This window comes from Melospiza georgiana, chromosome 6, assembly GCF_028018845.1.
Source record: "Melospiza georgiana isolate bMelGeo1 chromosome 6, bMelGeo1.pri, whole genome shotgun sequence".
NCBI lineage: Eukaryota > Metazoa > Chordata > Aves > Passeriformes > Passerellidae > Melospiza > Melospiza georgiana.
The window spans coordinates 1,855,465-1,877,379 of NC_080435.1; the positions used below are offsets into that span (position 1 = coordinate 1,855,465).

General features: G+C 44.4%; 1 protein-coding gene across 5 annotated transcripts in view; it reads right to left on the bottom strand.

The window, feature by feature from the left end:
• The window catches only part of ACTN1 (actinin alpha 1), an 85,297-nt gene that overhangs the window by 11,922 nt on the left and 51,460 nt on the right, over window positions 1-21,915 (bottom strand). For 3 of the 5 annotated variants that reach the window (XM_058025483.1, XM_058025482.1, XM_058025485.1), the window contains exons 4-13: window positions 21,068-21,154; window positions 20,450-20,537; window positions 19,466-19,544; window positions 13,597-13,678; window positions 10,462-10,547; window positions 5,431-5,523; window positions 4,088-4,318; window positions 3,442-3,589; window positions 2,701-2,851; window positions 295-403 (exon numbers count right to left, since the gene is read on the bottom strand). In XM_058025483.1, the coding sequence (XP_057881466.1) occupies window positions 295-403; window positions 2,701-2,851; window positions 3,442-3,589; window positions 4,088-4,318; window positions 5,431-5,523; window positions 10,462-10,547; window positions 13,597-13,678; window positions 19,466-19,544; window positions 20,450-20,537; window positions 21,068-21,154 (1,154 nt within the window). Of the gene's footprint in view, window positions 1-294; window positions 404-2,700; window positions 2,852-3,441; window positions 3,590-4,087; window positions 4,319-5,430; window positions 5,524-10,461; window positions 10,548-11,872; window positions 11,959-13,596; window positions 13,679-19,465; window positions 19,545-20,449; window positions 20,538-21,067; window positions 21,155-21,915 lie in introns of all 5 variants that reach the window. The other 2 variants (XM_058025484.1, XM_058025481.1) reach the window with 1 other exon arrangement.

Consider the following 21,915-nt stretch of genomic DNA (forward strand, 5'->3'; position numbering starts at 1 on the left):
AAGGGAAATAAAATAAATCCAAGGTCCTTTGAAATAAAACAAAACAAGGCAAAATTTCAGGCAGAATGAAATTACAAAACACGCTAAAAAGTAAAAATAAATCAATAGCCTGAGAAAACAAATGGCACCATATCTGAGCTGAAGAAGAGCAGCCTAAGTCTACTGAAATGTAGGCCATGTTTACAGTGCAGGATGTTCCACGAGTTCACAAGTGAGCTGATATTGCCTGTGCCCACTGCAGCTTGGCCCCCATGAACGCACTACCCAGAAGGTCCAACTTGTGACATGTCTCACCTCCAAGGCTTCTCTACGTTTCTGGGTTAGGGCACCCAGATTATCCCACTGATCACAGATCTTCTGGCACCTGGCATTGACACTGGGAGAGTCGTAATAGTCCAGCTCACTGTAAAGGGTGGAGAAAAAAATTACAAGAAGTCAAATAATGACCTGCACAGAAATAAGAGAAATCTGTTAGAAATCTACATCTGTCTTGAAGACAGATTCAGACAAAGAGCTCACGGTCACTGCAAATAAAGCAAGTCAGGATGATATCAGGATCTAGTTTAGGAGACACTGTTATGCTGACCCAAACAGCATAGAACAGGACCACCCAAGGCCTCAACAAATACTGGGGCTGGCTATCTGATGGGAATAACTTGCCAAAAGGGGGAGGGAGCACAGACTTTTGCTCAAACTGGAAATAAGCAGATTATGATGAGAGCAATCTGCTCCTGTATTCTGCTTAAGAACATTATGCAGTCTAACGAACTGTGTCTTATACCTCAGAATGGAAACAGAAGATTTTATTAGGAACACTAAAAAACTGCTTAAGATTGCCTTAAGAATTGCATAGTACAGGTGGCAAGGAATAGCTAAATTACATAACCCAGTAAATTTATTTAGGACAATCCCAAAATAACTGTGTAGTTTCTCTCCTATATGCCTGACAAGAAGTGCTTTGCTGACATGTCTATAGGCTGACACTCAAGGAACACAGGCTGGTAGAAGTATGACTGGGGAAAGGAGAACAAAGGGGCACACTAAAGCTGGTAGCCTTGCATTGCTTCGTGCACTGCACATGGGCAAAGAGGGAGAAATCTGCAGAGGGAGACCAGCCAATCTGGGAAGTGTCAGCCTTGAGAGAAAACCCCAAAATAAATCACTGGGAATAAATCACTGAGTGACCCTGAGCCATCTGATGAGCAATTCTTTAGGTAGCAATGCAGGTTATGCTCTTACCCCCCCCAGCCTTGTTTCTTCATGCCATTGTATTGCCCTCCTGGGGTACGTGGGCACAGCTGTTGGTGGAGTCCTCCAGTAAACTACCCAGGTAACTGATGTGCGCTAAAAATAATTTCATTCCCAGGTTTTTAATCCAGATCAGTTGCTTGATCTGCTTTGCTGCAAAGCCAGCACTGCAGATGAAAGAACTCCTCCTGAAAGCCTAACCTTTAACACACCTGTGCTGGACCACTGCAGCCAAGGAGGGCAACATGCCATGGCCCCAGATACTCCTGCCAGGGGTAGCTGCTGTGGCTGCCTCCACGCCCTCTGCATCTCTGTAAGCGTGTCTCTGGGGGAGAAAAGAGCTCTGCCATGATATTTCAGGGCATGGCCTCTTTGCTGAAATGGAGGATGGCTTTTACAACATGAGCAGAGCCTGCTGTTCTCACACTTGAGAAGAAATAACCTCTCCCACAGCTTAAGCCTCAGTCTCCCCTGTTGCTCCTAGAGCTGCAGCTGCTTTGGCTGACATGCAGTGTGCACTTTGGAAGTGGCAGGTCAGGTAATGCTTGCTGACTAGACAGACTCAGTTTTAATCTTACTGACATGGAGGATTGCCTTGAATCCTCCTCCTGTTCCAAGGTCAATCCTCCAGTGGAAAAGAGCAATTCTGTAAATCTCTGTTGTTAAAGAAGATAATGATCTTGATCCAATAATCCTAATTTTTTAGAGAAAAACAGCTCTTCAACCCAAGAGGACTGATCTTGGCCCAGACTCCAGATAGGCTAGTGTGATGTATAAATCTTTTAAAAATAGGAAACAGAGTCAAAACCAAGCAGTTCAGACTGTTTGTTGCCAAGAAACATGCAGGGTTTCAAAACCTCCCTGTGCTGCAGCTGCTAGCTCTTTGCCTGCCTGGTACCTCTAGCAATCCTGATGAGCCCCTCATTTCTCCTGGTAACCTGTATTATTCCAGGAAAAGGAGTGGAGCCGAAGGTTTCCAAGCTGGAGTGAAGCAGGGAAAGAGCTGATCTGCTGCAATGATGCCCTGCAGCAAATGCTGAACAGAATGCACACAGTGCAGGTACTTGTGGGGGAATGAATGAGACCACAAAGGGCTCTTTCCTTCTGTTCCTGGAGAAGTATGACAGCGTAACAAGTCTTAAATACAGCATGTGCCAGCAGCAGGTCAGACTCTTCAGGAAAGGGCTCATGGCAGCATAATGAACTGAAAGAGGATGGAAACTTGGCTTAGGAGTATAATTCTGCCTCCTCCTCAACAGCACCCACAGCTCATCCATTTTCTGGCCTGCTTTTCTGGTGTGTCCGGATACTGGATAACAGTATCCTAGATACTGTTTGGAAACACTGGGAATTCCCAGCATTTTTGTATGGGGATGGATTTTTTGCTCTCCAGAGGGCAAAGCTGACGAGCCTCCCTGGCCCCAAGGATGGGATGTGGCTGGGGTGCCGTACTTGAGCTCTTGTGCAATAGCAGCAATCTGTTCCACGCGGTCCTGGTGCGCAGCCAGGTCGCTCTCAAAGGCCTCGTGTTTCTTCAGCAGGGCCTTGATCTCCGACAGGGTTGCAGTTTCGTAATCCTTCTGCTGCAGCATTGCTTCCTTACCTGGCGAGGGAGCCAAAGGACACAAGAATGAAGGACAGGACCCGGTGTGGCCAAACCCAGCTCTTGCCACCCAGGCACCCTCGAGGGCCCTCAAAAGGGCATCGGCCTCACTCCAGCTGCCCCACCCGAGGCTTGTCCCCATGCCTGCTGGCCTAGAGAAGCTCAGTGCTCACTTTCAAACCACCAAGTGTGAGTTTGCCATTAACAACACAGAAGGGCACATGATGTAGCTTAAGCCAGCACTGTCACAGTTTACACTGGACTTGTCTCAGTATGTGCAAAATGGGTTATGCTGATCCTGTCAGAGCCAAATCAGCATTTACTGTACAGGAACTTTTCCTCTGCTCTGTGGCTGCTCTCTTCTAGCCAAAGTTCTCACTTTGCCAGTTAGGAAATGCTAATGTTGACTGCATGACACAGAACAGAGAATAAGCTGGTTTCCATACACTGCTTTCTAATAAAATAAGAAATAAATCTAGCCTTCTCAAGAGGAAACTCTCATGGAAGGACCCATGCACAATCCATCTCCTCCTCCCTACACAACAGTCAGCACTGTGTCAGGCTACAGGAAGCATGCAGGTTGGCATTACCATCTGTCCAGGACTCATGAATGGATGCCTTCTGCCGGAACTTCTCTGCCAGGTGATCCAGCCTCTCTAGCCTCCGGATCTCATTCAATAACCACTCCTCGTAGCCTTTCTCAGCCTGCTCAAGGCCAGCCCAGGCATTGTTTATATCCTACAGACAGAAACATGAGAAGGAAAGGCAAGTTAGAAGCTGGAGGGAAGATGCTCACCAGCATTAATCTCAGTGAGTGAGCATGGGCTTTTCATCTCACAGGGCTCTGCAGACAAGTAAGGGAGACAAAGTGTCAGACTTAAGGCAAGCAGGACTAGAAGCCCAGGATACAACCCTTTGCAGAAGAAAAGCCTCTTAAACACCTCTGGAGTTTTAAAGTTCCCCCACATCAAACTTCAATAAAACTCAACCGTTTCTGAATCAGAAAGAACAAAAGCCACTGAGACATCTCATAAAGACATGCAACTTGCGAAGAGTCTCAGAGTCTGATTTAGACACAGGGAAGCAACAACCACTTGATCCTCTCCTATCATGGCCTCCCTGATCTGTATTTTTCAGGGTTCCTCTCACAGAATATGTCAGTATGAAGGTAGGCAGAAAGGAGTTCTCATTTTTTAGGCATGTTTGGGGTATACAGAGGCAGTCCCCCGCACTCACCGAGACCATTTTCCCTTCGGAGGGCATGAACGCCGGCCTGTTGCTGAGGCGCAGCTTGGTCTGCAGGGTGTTGAAATTGATCTCAAGTTGGCACTTCTCCTGGACCTTGGGGGGTTTGTGCAGGCGGCGGTAGTCACGGAAGTCCTCCAGCTTCTGCTGCATGGCCTGCATGGTGTTCTCTGGGGCCCGGTTCTCCAGCCAGGGGATGGTGCGACGAATCCACTCCAGCAGCTGCGAGGAGCAGTGACAAGAAGCATTGAACTGAAAATTGTGCTGAAACTGCAGGTGTTGCTCTGATTTCATAAGGGACCATTTACTTTTATGTTTGCTGTCAGAAAGATTCTGCCACCAGCAGGGCTCATAAAGGAAAGTTGGCCAGTTTTTTTTGGAAGTACTTTTTTAAAATGAGCAGCACATTCCCTTCCACACTAAGTAGTATTGCTAGCTGCAGCAGTGCCAATCCAACATGCTCAAGGCACAGTTTTTGCACAAGCAGGACCAAAACCATTATGTTAAAGCCCTTAAGAATTTTGGTGGACTGCTGCATAACTAAAAGATGCTGTAAGCATCTTATCTCCAGAAGAATCTGACAGGAGAAATCAAGTTCTTGCCTTCAGTTCAGCCTTATACTTTTCCCACTCTAGCTTCCTCAAAGTCACTGTTGCTCCTTGAATATACCTCCATAACAAATCCATCTGGAGAGCTGGCAAAATGCTAATGCAATAGGCAGTCTAGAGTGTGAGTGGAGAAGTGCCCTATGCTTTTCAGATTAGGCTGAAACCAGGCTTATGGGTTATGTTTTCCCTTCTATTGTCCATCTTTTCCCTACTTAGCTACCACAAACATACTCCAGTCCACATTTGGTCTCTTGTAGTTTCCCTGTTGTCAGTCTGTCAGCCTTCTCAGTTAACAAAAGAAGCCTCCAGCTTCTATCTGACACATTCTTTCCATTATCAGTAAATGCATATTTCTTTCTTCAAGTATCACTAATTTTTATTCTCTGATCCAACTCCTGACTGCTACAGTGTATTAAGATACAAGTTGTATAAAGGTGTAATGATCTTGTATAGTCCTGACAAATTCAAGTTAAACCAACTTGATTTTTCCTTCCATTTTAGCATTTCTGGGTTGGCTCCAAATAAACTGAGAAATTCAACGTCTCTCTGTGGAAACTTTTTGTTTTAAAGTAGATTGTCTTAAAGGTAACTTTGGTCCTTAATTTGAAGAGGAAAAACTAATTTTCTAGGGAAAATAGCAGTGGTTCAATAGCACTCCCCAAGATTACTTATCAGCATTAAATGCAATTCTTTTCTGCATATCACCACTCAGAAAACAACACCTACATCACTGGCCAATTTTTCATAGTCTTCCATGAGCTGTTCATTTTCTTGGTTGACTGCCAGCACCTTGCAGATCCGATTTGCTGCTGTCTCCGCCTAACAAAGAGAAGAAAAATGGAAGAAGGGGAAAATGAGAGAAAAAAAAAAAACAACGAAACCAAAACCTGCAGCTTAGCTTCCTGCTACATACCTGCAGGTACAATCTCCTACCCTTAGCTCTCTCAACCTATCTGCTCTTTGAGACATCTGTCCTGACCTCTCTGCTTTCCACTTGGCCTTCTACAATGATTTGGTTTTTCCCTTCTACAATGATTTGGTTATTCCCTTCTACAATGATTTGGTTATTCCCTTCTTCAGAGGTTCTCAGCTGTACTGATTCTACCCTATATGTTGTGGGACAACCAATGTTTCTATGCTTTTTCTGGAGCTGCTTCTGTAAGAGGGCCTTGTTGTTTGCTTACTACCCTGGCTACCTCTTCAAAAAGACGGGCAGAGTTTCTGCTGCCATCTCCACTCCCCACACCAGCATTCTGAGCTGGAACAGCAGCAACAGAGTAATGTCAAGCTGATGAGACTGTCTCCATACCTTTACCCCAGGAAAGAACTACCCAAACAGAGTTAAGCCACACCCTAGACTTACGAGAAAACTCCTAATTTTGTTTGGAAGATAAAATGGTAGATACTCCACTCAATCTTAAATTCTGCCCAGCAGAACTGTCTTCCAGTTTTCACTATATTTCTGGCACTGATTACAGGGCCACCTCCATGGTGAAGTGTACACCTACCATATATTCAGAGTCTTATGATCCAGCTGAGAAGAGGATTTCTTTTCCCCCCACTTTTCTGGGTGATCTTTCTGCTTACTCTTCCAAAACAAGTCTCACAATAAAAAAAATATCCTACTGCTACTATTTAGGTTTGGAGTTTTTTTCTTTCCTTCTTTCTCTCCACTGTGAGACCAAAACCTGGTTCTCTGCAGGCCAACACTACAGCAAACCAACTATGAACGCTGTGTCCTGCCTCAAAACTACATTTAGAACTGATGCCAAAATAAGTTTTGCTGAGTTTATAGCTGGTACATTTCAACCTTTTTCTATTTTTAAAAGACCTTTTATTATCTGTTTATTCAATCTTCAAGGACATTTGAGAAAAAAACTCTAAATTTTGCAGCTGATGTGAAGCAGCAAGAATAGCAATAAAGTCATAGGCTACACAGTGATGTATGGATTGCTAAGGTCCCAGGGGACACAGCAATCTTATCCATTTGTAGAATGAAACGGAGCTGTTAAAACATCTATTCAGTCATCTGCCCCTTCACTAAAGTGGACCAGCTATGAGTTACACAGATTATCAGCTAATTTAAAACACATCAGAGAGACCTGTACAGAAAAAGGAGCAGTTTCACTTAAAAAGAAACCTGCAAAAAGTGCAAACAATGGTTACATTTAAGAAAGCTTGTACTTTGACCTATTTTTAACTAAAGTTTGTACTCTAATGGAGTGGTTTCTGATATTCAGAGAAAACTATAGACATGGGACCAAATAGTATGGCAAAAAGACATTGCTAGAGCCCTACCATGATATGTCTAGTGACTGCAGGGAACTGGCAGTACCTAATGTTTATCTCAATCACTCCAGGAGAAGTATTCATTTAACTTTCTTATTTTTATACCCCATGAGCTCACTGCAGCAGCAGCCAGCTGTGCAGGCAGGATCCCCTTCCACTGAGGCATATTTACATGTATCTGATGATAGACTTTCTCCAGCTGCCCAAGTTTAAATATGTGTGTGTATATATGTGTGTTGAGCAACTGTCCAAACAAAAAGATCCCAAGAATGTCAGCAGTTACGACATTATTTGTGTTATCCTAATGGCAGGAGTGTAGAGGCTTTCTTTACCAGTACTTGCCTCGGAACTGCTACTGCTCCAGGCAATAGTGTGCTGCTGCTGCTGCAGCCACAGGAAAGGCTCTTGGTGGCCACAGTCACCATTAATAGCACAAGCAACACGTTACACTGTGCTCTGAGCACGGTAGGACAAAAGGATGCCAGAGCTTTCAGGCAACCTTCACAATACCCTCCACACTACTGCTAATGAGCTGATCCACAGTGATGGCAACCTCAAAACTAAAGTGAAACACTTTCAGGTAAAAGAAGAGTGGCACACCAAGATGTTTACATGAGGCCAAGGCAGCTCCCCCTACACCTTCATTAGTTCAGTGGAAAAAGCTGTTTTGGCTTTTTCCCCACACTGCTAAAGGCAACGATGCATTTAGGATGTTCATGCTACCTCCAAAAAAGCCAAGATGCCCACAAGGCACAGGGCTGCACTGAGAAGATGCAGAATCCTGGGCTCTGGAAGCTGCACACCTGTATTCTCAGAGAACCTGTGTGAGCTCAGTGCTGACACACTGTACTGCTTGCACTCAGAGTCTTGGGGAGGGCAAGCTCATTTTGCTCGATACCACACTGCTGTGTCGATGCACATGCTGTCCGGTGGAATCAAAATGAAAAACTGAATGGCAGCAATTTATCTGACTTTTGTCTTTTCTGTGCTTCTCAACCATAACTTGAACTGCTGAGGATAGGTGTAGAGTTTGCAGTCTCTCTAGTTCATGGATCCAAGTCTTTCTGCTGAGGAGGACCATGAAGGAAGGCATTCCCACAGTGCACTATGTAGGGATGCCTGCCTGTTGCTGTCCTCTAGCCTCAGGGGAAGATGCCTGGCTGCTGCTGTTGTCCTCTGGCCTCAGAGGACCACTCCAAAATACTACACACCAAACACAATCTCTGAATAAAACAGTAAAACATTAGTTAGAAATTGCCACACGTTTACAAAACATTAAGCCAACCAGTAGTCGCATGCATTTAGTGTGAAAGTCAGAAGCAGTTAGAAAACAAGCAAACCAACCAAAGCAAGTATACCTACAAATATATATATTTAAAAAAAGGCATAGAGAAAAAGCAGCCATCTACATACACAAGTCAGGCTGGGGACCCTGTACCTTCAAAGGCTCAGGATAAGAGAATGAAAGAAGCAGAAAGCAGTTCATGGGACTCTCCCTTCAGGCCTGGTGGCAGTAATGAAAAATCTGGATGAAAAATTGAGTGATACCACAGTATAAGTCATCTAACCCTGCATGAGGTGGCAACACAGTAACATCTGGGCAGGGGCTTGTACTCAGCAATCACTTTGCATTTGCCTGCGGGTTTGAATCTATGTCACTTAGCAGCTGGCTAATTTATGACTAGGGCAGCTCCAAAAAGGAGCTGTGCCCCTCCTGCCAGGGCACAGTTGAGTTGCTGGCCCATTAGGACTGCTAAAAAATGAATAATGTATTAAATCTTCACTGTAAGCCTGTTGGACTACGTGAGATTGAAATGTTAACACTAAGAAACTTCATGTGTAGTTTTTGCCCCAGCTACGTGGCTCAGGTCCTGAGGCAAGCAGAAGACTGTTTTCAGTGATCCCAGCACACTGAGCATCCACATAAGTTGCTGATCAGAGCATGGAACCTGCTGAACAGGTTTCCAACTCATGGAATAGGTGCAGAGAGAAAAGGAAGAGATTGGTAAGTGGAATGGCTGTTTCTGCAGCAGGCTACAACTCTCATATTGTGGTTTGATGTTTCCTCATCTGGAGCTCCTCAGGTTAAGCAGACTGCATGGAGCAGTCCCTCAGGGGCACCTGGCAAAAATCAGGCCTTTTCATGAGACTGGCATGATTTCTGAAACTACAGTCTTCCTGGGCAAGTATCAGCTGGCTGGAGCTTGCAGACTGGTCTTGAGTGTTTTGAACCAAAACCCACAGGATCCTAGCGGAAAAGTCATGACTACACCAATTATGCCAAATGGGCAAGTCTGCTGCACTGCCGTGGGACACATTCCCAGCTCTTTGGAAACAAGACAGTATCATGTAATTTATGTGAAACTGGGCGAAGAACAAAAAGCTTGAACTAAAGAGCTGCTCCCTGGAAACTATTGCTTGCATTTACCCTCTGAAAGCCAGCATCAGCATGGAAACTGAATCAATGTTGGGACCATCAGCACTGCTTTGAACAAAAGAGATGGAATCTTTCTGGAGTCAGATTAGCCCTCAAGCTGGGCAACACAAAGACTGTGTTTCAAATAGAAAAGGCCTGTCTGTAACAGGAAGAACATAGTCTTGAATTTTGGATTTTACTGATTTAAAGTCTCCTATTTGAAATTAGCAGTAATCTTGTGGAAGGGCCACAGCCAAGGCAGGTAATGACATGGGAGAAAAGAATTGACCTTTTTCCTTCATTCAAAGGACTGCTGGGAAATTGCTTGCCCAAAAGTGATCTGCAACTGTTTAGTTCCAAACATCCTGATGTCAGGCAAAGGGACTTTGGAGTAAAGACGAATCAGAGGAAGAAGGAAGGCCTGAAGCTATGGAAATGGGCAAGGCAGAGGAAAGATAAAAAGACATATAGGTGGTTTGGGAAACAGGAGAATTACAAGGGAGAAACAAGGAATGGAAGTGAATTTGGGAAAGCTGAAGGCCTGGTAAAAATGAACTTCATGGCTGGAGCACAAAAGTGCTATGTAACCAGCTCACAGATGATTCAGCCTAGGAAAAGACCACTGATCTAGTGGAGTGTGGAAGGCAGGATGGCAGCCCAAGAGGGACAGGCTGTGATTTCCTGGAGTGGGCAGATTTGACTGTGGTAGCTCTGGAGGTGCACTGCCTGGTCAGGACAATGCCCACTAATTACTGAAAGGGTACTGCCTCTGTCAGAGCAAACATCCATTCATCTTCCAATGCCAGCTTTACCTAAGGCTTTCTCCTCTGCTGTGCTGTGAGACAGGAGGGAAGGAGCAGCTCAAGTGTGTCCAAAAGGACATTTACATCACTTCTCCAGCAAGATTACAGATGGCATATCCAAATGCATCACTGGATGCACTGGCTGCCCTGCAGACGCCCTGGGGCGGACGGGGGTCTGGCATTCCTCACTGGAGAGGACAGGTGGGCAGGGCGGGGTGAAGGGAGGGGTTGTTAGCAGTAAAGTCTCACCTTCTGTGCCCCTGAGAAGGCGTGGTAGTAACATGAGACATAGGTCATTATGGCCTTCTCATCCGGCCTTAGCGTGCCTATAATATCTGTGCAGAGAAGGAAAAGAGGTTGAAAGGATAAAGTAAGAAGCAGCACATAGGATAAAACAAAACAATCATGGGTGGCGTGAGAGAAGGGGAGAAAACTTCTCATCATGCATTGCAGGACAGGCCAAACAGATTTCCATGCGGAGAGCTGGGAATTCGGACCAGAAGGTGGCTAGCAGTGTTGGCTTGTGGCTCAAAGCGGCACCCCTCCCTACCCCCCAATCCAGGGGGCTCCTGAGATGAGGAGCTGGGCTCTGCACCTTCACAGCTGCAGTCTGGGGGCCCGGCCCAAGGATGCAAACAAGCTGTTTGGAGATCTGAACGCCCGCGCTCGAGGCCCTTCATACGCCAAGGAGCTGGAGATCAGAGCCTTCCCACGCAGTGCACTTCCTACACAGGAGCTGCTCTGCTGCAACGTGCACTGCCTGTTCCTACGGCACTCGAGTACAGGAGGCTGCTTGGTTTTGGCAAGAGATGTGTACAAGGTTTCACCTACAAAATGTTTTCCTTAAGTGACTCCATTACCAACAGGAAAATGGCTAAGCCAGAAGTAGCGAGGACTCGACTGCCTGGTTTCCAACATGGATGAGAAAAGAGGGGGGGAAAAAAGGAAACAAATGAACAAAAACAGGCATCTCTGTCATGATAAGCAATGCTCTGTTTACAAAACCACCGTGGATGTACTTGTTAGACCTGCTTTATAAGCCCCAGGTGAACTGGGGCTGAATTTGTGGCACAATTTGAGAAAGCAGCAAGTTCAGACCTTAAAGCAAGGGTGCTGGAACCTGCAGCATACATAAGGCAAAGCTTTGGCCATTCATTAAACCCTTCATAAAACCTCAGTCAGCTTTGTTTCTCCATCTTTGGAAAAGACAAAAAAAAAAGTGAATAGGTATCTGTGTAATTTCCCATGGGGGGAGGCTGCAGTTTCCTGCTGGGCAGAGCATCTATGTGGTGGTCTTTACTTTTTGTAAGACCAAGCATCCTAGCTCAGATTTACCAGGATCAAGAAGTCCAGGACAGCAGTTCATAAGGCAAATGGAGAAGGCAGAGCTCCCCACTCCCTTAAATTTGCATGTGTGCCAAAGTGTGGCATACCTAAGTGCCACTGGAAGTACTGCTGACTAGAGGGAAATGGGATTCCTGGCTTCCTTGCCCCGTGTATTGTATTTGGGGCACCACTTTGAACCAACAGCCAACTCTACCACGAACATAATAATAAAGATGCCCGTAGCTAGAGAGGAGAGAGAGAAAGAAAAAAAGGTTTGGACATTAGCAACGGCAGCAGGTGTGCTCTGTGGAGGGAGCTTGGGATCCTGCGATACCTTCTGGGCTCCTGAGAAGGCGTGGTAGAAGCTAGAAACATAGGTCATGATGGCCTTCTCGTCAGGACGGGCAGTTCCAACAATGTCTGTCAAAAGAAACCTCACATTAAGAGCATAATCAACTGATGGCAGGAAAGCAGAGGAGGAGCAGAACCACAAGTGTTCGGGAGGCCTGCTGCGGCGCGGGCGTGTCGCAGCGATTCCACAGCGCTTCCCCAGGAGATGTGTGTGTCTCAGAACCCAGGATCACCCTTCTGGTTCCCCTCCCTCATCATACAATCTCCTCCAGAGTCTGGCCAGGCTAAGGCAGCCATACACCAGCATGTTTTGTGTCACAGCACTTCCCTGTGCTGAGAACATTACTGTGATTGGTGGATTGAATCAACCCAAACTGGCATCAGGCTGACATGACTTTTATAGACATATTACATTGCAATTCCTCCGTGCAGTTCTCTTCTTCTGGAAAGATACTTTCTCCCTTCTTTTCCATTCCCTCCTCCATTTCAACACAATGATGGCTTGAATTTCAAAAGGCCCTTTCATTAGTTTCAGTGGAAACTCAACACCTCCAGAGATCAGAATTAATGGTGTGGAGGAATGCACATTAGCTTGACTCCATGAGGGAGGAGAGAGATCAGTAAGGAGCAATGAGAACTCCTGCCAGGGGCCCTCTTCATCACTGCTACTTTTGCTAAGATCTGAAGCTAGATCCGCTTATTTTAGAGGTATCTCTATTATGTATTTCCTACGAAATGGCAGGAAACGTTTGAATTTACTGGAAACCTCAGGGTTTTTTTTAACCTCAGCATAATGAATGCAGGGAAAGCAAAACTCATCTCTGGGGACGGGAAATACCTCCTAGGAATATGAACATCCTAGTTACTAAAATACAGGTTCACTGGGTTTGGCTGTCCTATTCCCACCTTTCCTCTTTGCTCCTCTCACTCCTTGATCTAACAAAAACATTTAACTGCTTCCCCCGTCCAACTCTAGTCTGAAATACAGCTTCTACCATTGAAGCCTGCTGGCTTTAGGCAAACAGCCAACAACCAGAGAACTATTTCAGGCTGTTGTTTGCACTCCAGAGTTACAGTCTTCAAAATCTGTTGCCAAGCTGGTCCTGACAAGACTCTGAAAAGTAATCCTGGCTGTCCCAGTGGCCTCAGGGATGCAGCTGTAATCAGCACCAAAAGCATCTCTGAACAACACAGAATTCTGTCTTGGTCTCCAGACCCAGTCAGTGAAGAATCTTCATGCCAAACACTTCTGAGTAGTCAAGAAAAAGCAGTCTATAATAATGATAATAATAATATCATGCCCTCAGAAGGAAAAATACCAGCAATGTCAGAAAGACCACAGAAAAAAAAAAACCTGGAGCAAAAGGAACACGGGCCTACATTATCCACTAACTCAGTATTTGGCCTGATAATTAAAAGGGAACACTTCAGTCAGCAGATGACAGGTGTTAGTCATCTCTGCCTTGTGTGTCAACCCCAAGCTAAGATCTCCACGCTAGACTCGAAAGACTGAAGGACAGAGGAGGAAGAGGGAAGCAGAATATGTGACTCATTATTCCATTTTAACTTTTTCCCTATACATTTACTACACAGTCAAGCAGGGAACATTCCGAGGTTACTGGAATCTTGTACAAAAGGACTCCACCTAGAAGAAGTGGAAAATTTCTTGAGAAAAAACAAGTTAAAAGCTGTTGGAGTGTACTTTACCTTCTGCATCCAGCATCTTCGGAATATCCAGATATTTCTCAGCCACGTCAAAAGCTGTGTTTAGATTAGTGAGAGGATCATCCTGGGAAAGACACAGAGGAAGAGCGTCAGCAGCAACTTTTAGCAAGGTACACAGCATTTCTCTCAGAAAGACCTTTGGTTCAGGTAACTGTGCTTGCCAGACAAAAATTGTGTGTGAAGCCTCATGCAGCAGGATGAAACAATTGGCTTCCTTTTGAAAGAAGAGCCTGGAGACTCTTGGTATGATAATCAACATACAGTCTATGCACTTGCAAAAAAAAAAAAAAGGAATAATGCATTTTGTCTTGAACCTAGTTATAAGTAATGTTAGCTTCACATCAAACTGATAGTAAATGATGAGACCACATCTCACATTCACATCTCATGCTTATATTGGGTTTGCAAGTTCCATTTTAAAGAACTGCAGAGCTGTGTATCTGTTAGAACATCTAAGCAATACTAAAATAGTAACAACATCTGCAACGGGTGCTGTCCTTAGCTAGTGTACAGTTTGTTGAACACTAGTTGAGTGGGAGGAAGAGAAATGTTCCAACAAATTGCTACAGAATAAATACATATAAAAGTACCCATTTTGCCTTGAGTATGGCTTTTCCCTCTGCATGTCTTGTAATTTCCCTAGTACATTTCTATTCCTTTCTATATAAACCTTCTGCAGATTTTAAAGTGCAGAAACATGAAAAACAAATGTAATTGAAAACGAAAGACACTGAAAATTGTGTCCAGCATTCAAACATAATAATCAGCAACAAGACACTTGACAACCTGTGTAAGATTCTCATAGCAACTTGTTCCTATATTCCTGTATAACCATGACACTTCATTATTCTGAAGGATCAATCCACTTCATAGGTGACAAATGGCATTTGCTTTATCAGTTTCTGCTGTTGAGACATGTGGCTTCTACTGGATGAAAGGTTGTGCATAAACTGCTAGTGTTCAGCCATCTTGTTTGGTGTCTTTTGGGAGGGAGGAAAGATGGGGTGCTACTCTCCATATTGTCATTTGTGCTGTTCCCACTGAGACCCACACCAAAAACCAGGAAAAAGGTAGTAAAATTATTTCATCTTCTTTCTAGAGCAGCACCCATGTTCTGTTTATTTTCTATCTGAACCATGTGCCTTTGCTTATTGCACTGACTTGGAAGATTAAGCTGTGCCTCAACTCTAATCAACAGGCAGCTTCCTTTGAACACACCCAGCAGGAAAGATGAAGCTGGGCAGGCTTGGGCAGACAGGGCAAGGGCATGAATAAAACTTCCTTTATGGCACTGGTCATTATGTAGCCCTCAGATTACAGCCTCCATGAACTAGGAAACTGAGCTGCTCTGAAAAGCAGTTTCCTGCAGCATTTCCCTAGGAATCAAGCACGTATTAGGCTGGCATCCAACATCAGCAACATATTCCTTTGGGTGAATGTCTCTCTCAGACCATGTTTCACCTATTAAAGTAAATCACACAGAAAGGCCACTAAAACAGACAGTTATCTGTATTAAATCCACTGGAACAAGTCAATATTAAGCAAGGTAATGTTGCACAGGCATTCTGTGATGAAGCCAGCAGCTGTCACAGTAGGACATAGTGTCAAATCCTACACTCCTATAGAATGGTGACTACATCAGATATATCTACATCCATCTCTTCAGAGCTGAGCAGTGGATTTTTACTATTCTCCAGCTACAAGGAACCATCCCATGCCATGGAATTAGAGGAACCACTTCAATTCCAACCTACTTGTCTTGGCGTGGGGAAGCCTCTGTGAACCCACAGCATAAGCAAAAGCCTTATCTGAGGAGGTGAGACTAGGTGGTATATAACCTACTTTGTTCACTGAGTGTAGACACGGCCCTAGCTTCATTTAGAGAGAAAAAAAATAACAGATTTTCTTTCATTCAAGTGCAGGAGCATGCAGAAATGCAAAGTGGCAGCTCCCCTGCCAGTCTTCCCCTAGTACATATGCCTTTTTCTATTTCTGTAGAAATGTCATCACTGTGTAGCAAATTTGACCCCATGCTGACCGTGACCATCAGGGTTATTAACACCCTGACAGAGTGTTTAGTATTAACACAAACCCCTCCTTAGCACAGATCCATCTGAACAAGCTGCATGAAGATCTGCCAGCTTCTCCTGGAGGAAAAGGAGGAGCAAATCTCTCCCTGCAGATAGCTTTCCTATCAGTTTGCAAGTAACAACACCAGGAGCATTCTTGCCAAAGGTTAAAAAGAAATTTTTGGCTGAAAGCTGGGAGAGGTTTCCTGATGGGAAAACTTACTGAGCTTGGGCAGTCCCAAAGGAAGGGCTGGAATCTTTAACGTGTGAGAAACTGGAGACTCACCTAGATAAAGCCAGCAGATTTCAACTTCAAATGCAGAAAGATGTGTGATCACAATATCTCTTAGGGAATGAAACTGAAGATAGCACTACTGAAAGCAAGCTACTTAAGTCCAAGACTAGCTTGGAGATGAGCAGAGAGCTACACGTGGAAAACCTTCACCCCTCAAGAGCAGTGGAGCAGCTCATCCCAACAATGACACTTCTTCGTGCATGAGTTAGGGTTCCCTGGGGCTCTTCCAAGACTAGGGCCCCAAGCCCAATGAAATTCCTCCCAATTCCACCACTTTCAGTTCCATCCTACTGTACACCAGCTAATCATTATTTCAAATCACCTGTTTCAGCTGATGCCCACGAAAAGGGGCAAGGTAATAAAGACTGGCCAGGCAGCTCCAAGCCTCACACTGAAGCACCACAGCCGCAGGGACACTTTAGGGACCCAAACACAGGAGATCAAACAGAAGACAAGCCACCTGCCCCCTGATTCCTTCCACAGCTGAAACACACACCCAGAAGAGCACTGACCCAGATGAGGCTCTGGAGGTGTCTTGGTTGCAATTCCATTTACATGAACATAGCAGTGGCAGAAGCATGAAAAGGAACAATAACTTGCCAGACTCTAGCTGAGCTAGCCACAAGGAAATCTATAGCTTCACCATGGAGGAGGTATTTTGTTTTAGTGGTGTCAGACAGCAAACCTGCCCTAGACAGACACCAACCTGGCTCATTCTCTGCTTTTGCTGACTAAAGATTATCAAAGCTCTTCATCTTTCAACCCTAATTCATGCAGGGACTCCTCTCTTCCTCCAGCTATTTCCAAGTCCTTGCAGCACACAAGGTTGCCAAGGCAATTATTGCAATGTAACATAAAAAACATTATCTATTAACTAGCAATCAGGAAAGGAGATGGAGGGGAAGGAAAATTCAGAGAGAGCAAGCACTTATTATATCTGCCAGAACTGAAGACACTGGGAAAGAAATCCAAAATTCATGTTTTTAGAAATATCTGCATATAACACAGCAGTACACAGACCACAGTCCTATAATATTGTGGTATATGAGGGGGTGTCAGAGCCAGCAGTCAATCACTGTCAACACTGACAGAAGTATCTTAGATATAGCTCACAGCTGAGCTACAGTGAAGGTAAAAGGAGGAAGGGAAACCCCATCCTCTGCATACCTCTCACTTGCAGACCACCAGCTGAATCCCAAGACCTTATCCACAGTGAGCTGAATAACAGCAGACAGATCTGCACTAAATAGAAACTATCTAACCAATTAGCTGGGATGTCAGGCTATCACCAACACCAAGCTGGACTTGTCCCTGTTGTTTTGAGGCCTAGACTATACAAATAACTTCAGCTAGGCAGTGCCTGTATGCAGAAAAGAATTGTGCTTATTCCTAATATAGCTAGAATAGGAAAAATAGCCAGGAACAAACTCAATACAAAAGAGTGCTGACAAAAGAAGTTGCTAAATTTTGGGAAAACATGTGGCTATACACTGGCTGGCTACCTTTTGCAAGTACACACTGCCAAAGCAGGCCTGTAGCCTAGACACAGCCCCAGTGACAGAGCAGAAAACACAAGCTGCAGAAGAATGCTGCCCAAACAACAAGTACAGTGCAGAACTCTGGGCAGCTTGGACTGATTTCACCTCTTTATCTCACAGATTTCTGTGTATGTGTATACACAGAAACACACACAGCATTGCCAAAGGCACACACAACTGAGATGCCACCAACTGCTCCCTAGAGCTGGAAGAGAACTTGAGGTGGATCTCTAACCTACTATCCACTGCAATGGCTGTCTCTCAGCAGCCTCCTCTGTGTTTATATATACCTCAATTGGTTTCAAATATCTAGCATAAAAAAGGTTTCCTTCCCTTCAGCACACATCAACTGCCATAGCTAAGGACTAGGCTCTTAAGTTCCTCCCAGCTATTTGCTCAAGATTTCAGCTGTTGTAGAGTTCTCCAACATACATTTAATCTCACCTCTTTAGAGTAACTGAGGCAGAACAACAATAAAAATGATACAGAGAGTGTGAAAAGACTTCAGAAGGTCGGAGGGAACCAGATGAAGGATGGGATCAAAAGCAATCAGAGATCAAAAGATGTTGGTTCCATTTAACCTTACTCCAAAAGTAAAAATCCCCTCTCATGTACATGGAATTTGGCTAGAACAATCACACTATTTTTCACCCTAAAAAGCCTGCAGTCAATATCAACAAATAACTCACTTTCCTTCACTCTGTTTTTGCTTGGCTTTGGCTTAGGGCTTTGTTGGTAACAGAGTGCTCTGCAGCATTTACCTGCCTGGGTTTGTCAGGCACACATTGCTTAGCTGCATTATTTTCCCAACATTAGGCACGGAAATGTTACTCTAATAATTCCTTTTCTTCTTGCTGCTGTTTGTGTAAACAGGTACAGTCTTCCCCCTGTGCTGACTCCAGACACTAAAACTGATCAGAAAAACTGATTGCTCTGGAAGACAGTAAAGATCTAAAAGGTTATTGAAAAGCAGATCAGGCATTGTACAATTTATGGCCTCTGGGATGCTAATTTGATTAGGTCATTTACATTTTGCTCATTTGCATGGTGATCCAGGAGCCCAGGTCTGCTGGTCATGGGCTTCAATGTTTATTTCCCCAGCTAACACCAAGCACACATGCACTTAAAAAGACACAGTCCAGCAGGAGACCTGATGGACAAGCTTTCTGTGTTAGCCCCAGCAATGGTACACGAATTATGCTCTTGGTGACATTTCATTATGCTCTAGGTGACATGAGCACAGATACAATGAAAGAGGATCTCAGCAGACTGCAGGAATGCCACTAGGACAAGAACCCAGTTTGATCTCCTATTGCACTGTTGGGTCAAGACACTGGGAGCAGCATAAACCACTAAGTGGTTACTGCAATCATCCATTCAGCAATCTTGTCTCCAAACCACACAGGGAGTAAAATTTGGAGCAGCTTGGTATCACGCTACCAGTAAAAGTATTTAAGTAAAATTGAGTTTTCTGACAAATGCTTTTTTGGCACCTGATACCTACATGCTAGGAGAAGCCCAGAAGCACTGCAGACGACTCAGTGCTAAGCTGGAAGCATGTGACAAGTGTCCAGTGAGGGCACTGGTTTCTATCCAGCTCTCCACAGAAATGTTAAGCCAGATTTGACTCACTAGTCTGTGACATTAGCACAGAACTATTCTCACATTTGGTGTTACAGAGTTTGCCAGCTTTTGCTCATCAGCTGGGACTGGGGCACGTGTGCCTCATACCAGGCAGTCTGAAAGCAGGGAATCAAGCAGGAAGCTCATTAAGTTCACGCTTCACCAAGAAGCCTGAATGTACTGATTCACCCCTCCTTCCTTCCCCCCCAGTCCTGCAACTGCCAGCTTGTGCTGAAGTTCTCCAATTATGTGTATCAAGCTAATTCTTTTCCTTCTTTACTTCTCAGGTGCCAAGCATCTGCTCTGATAGACAAATGGATTTGTACCTTTCGTAGCTTGCCGTAGTCGATGAGCTCTGGACGGTGTCTATGAATTAAAGCACAGAAACCAAGGCCATCCTTCCAACTATGAGAGAAACACAAGAGAGAACAATGAACATTGCTCAGCCATGGAGACACACGGTGGTGAGCATGAGGGAAGGCACCAAGGCACTGAGACAACTAATTCTGGTTTAGTTTCCAACTAAGAGTGCTTCTGTTAAGTGCTGGGAATGAGAGATATCTTGTACATGCATGAGACTGCAATGAAGATTCCTTTCAACCCCTATAAAAATCCATTGTGATTACATCAACTTGCCCATTGAGTTGGGACCTCATTTTTTGCAGTTCTCTGTGCTGAACCCTCTGTGCATGTCCCATGCAGCACACGAGCTTGAGATTGAAAAGAGGTGTAGACCCAAGCCATAAAGGAGGAACAAGGACATTCCTTAGGGAAAAGGCAGATGTCCCCAGCCAGCTGCACTGATGGCAGTTAAGCTTAGAAGTGCTTTACTTTGTATGGCTCATACAAGGCTCCAAGATGTGCTGGAGAAAACACTATATGTAGAATCTTCACTGGAACATCTGCTAGCTTGGAAATATGAAAAGCAGAGCAAGAGAACCTCTTCTTCCTTCCCAGCTCTGCCATACTACAAAAGTCAGGAGGCAGTCCTTTTGTCATGGCTGCTAAAGCATTCTGAGTTTTCACAGAGCAAAAGCTCTCTTGCTTAGCCCATGCCACAAATGGTGCTCTTGGAGGACTTAATGCCCTGAAGAACTTTATGAAAGGAGCAACTGTAACCTGAATGAGGTACTTGGATCCTCTTAGAACCTCTGCCTCCAGCTTCCTAGGCATCCCTCTGGACCACACTGTTATCTGTGTAATGTGCACGTGCATTGCCATGGGAAGTCTGCCAGGAATATTGTTGAACATACTGAGAGACATAGGAAAATAACACAGATTGTAAAACTAAGTTCTTGCCTGTAACTCACCTGATATGGAAGTTCTGGATGTTTACATTTTTGTAGGGGGCTGTCTTCCTCTGACACCATAACAAAAGTCCTTCTTTAGCAGATGTTTCTAGGGAAAGAAAGAAAAAAAGAAAACACATCAATTAACTAATTTTCTTAGAAAACAGAAGTCTCTGGAGCATATGCTAGAAAGCCATCACCAAATCCTCTTTGGTAGGGACTGCACTAAATTGTGCTTTATTAAATTTCACTTGTCAGAGAATTTCTTGTTTGGTAAAGTCTACTAGGATAGTTTTGTTACTATTATCTTCTTAATGAAGTTCAGTAACAAGGAGATAGCTTTTTGGAACTGGAGAGTCTTGTAGGACTCTTAAGTGATAAGTTTATTTTCAGGCTCAGTCATCCTTTTGAGCTACCCTTGAAATCTCTTGTAGGAGAAGCATCTGAAAAACTCATCTCAGTGTGCTTGAGCTTGGCCATAAATGTTCATGAGATGTCAGGGCAGCTTGGGAAGGGTAGCTGCCAAGGATCCTTTAGTGACTTACTTAAGAGGGCATTTTGGGCCATTTAAGTGGCAATGCCATTTAGTTACTCCAGTTTTCCACTACTGAACAGTGTCAGGAAAGAACTAAAATTTACCTTCAACTGAGATATCCTGAATGGCAAAACGAAGGATGATGGTCCAAATCATTCCAAGGGTCATTTTAACATTGCCATCCACAATTTCTGTGGGGGAAAAAAAAAAGGTAGAAAGAGAAGAAATAGACAAAGTTGCAACTGCAAATCCTTGTAAAAAAGGAGCACTGGGGAACATTCCCTTTTGCATATGGAAGGAATGGAATTCCTGCTAAAAACTCTTTTTTCCTGCCTTCCCAGATGTTCTGCTGATAGGTACAGTAACCCATAATCAGATTTTGCAGGACAATACTGAGAGCAAAACAGACACAGGTGATACTAAAGATTGGGAATAAGCACTGATTTAGATCAGTGTAATTCCCCACACAGGCCTAAAAGCACCTTCCTCCAGGTATAATTAGTACTACTTAGAAGTCAGAGAAGCCAAACCGGGAAAAGGAAAAGCCTTACTTCTCTTATCCCGTATCTACTCCAAGTCACCTATAGAACTGCCCCAGCATAAACATACCAGAAGAACCAGTGACACTTCCCAGAGCAGATGAGCTCTGACAGCTGGTTTTGTCCTGTGAACAAGATACGACCAAGAAAACCATACACCATAAACATTTTGATTTCAAACAAGCCTAAATACATCAGACTTCCTGTACAGGACTTCTTTCAGTCATGTAATTGCCAAAGGACAATTTCTCAATGTCCACACGTCCTGGTGGAAGAAGAACCAAGGACTCGTGCTGACCAGTCAGCACAGAACATAACATAAACCATGACTGTGAGCAGACTGTGCTTTACTGCTCATTAGATTCCACAGCATAAATCAGCAAGGGTCAACAACTTGGAGGCTTTACAAGGCA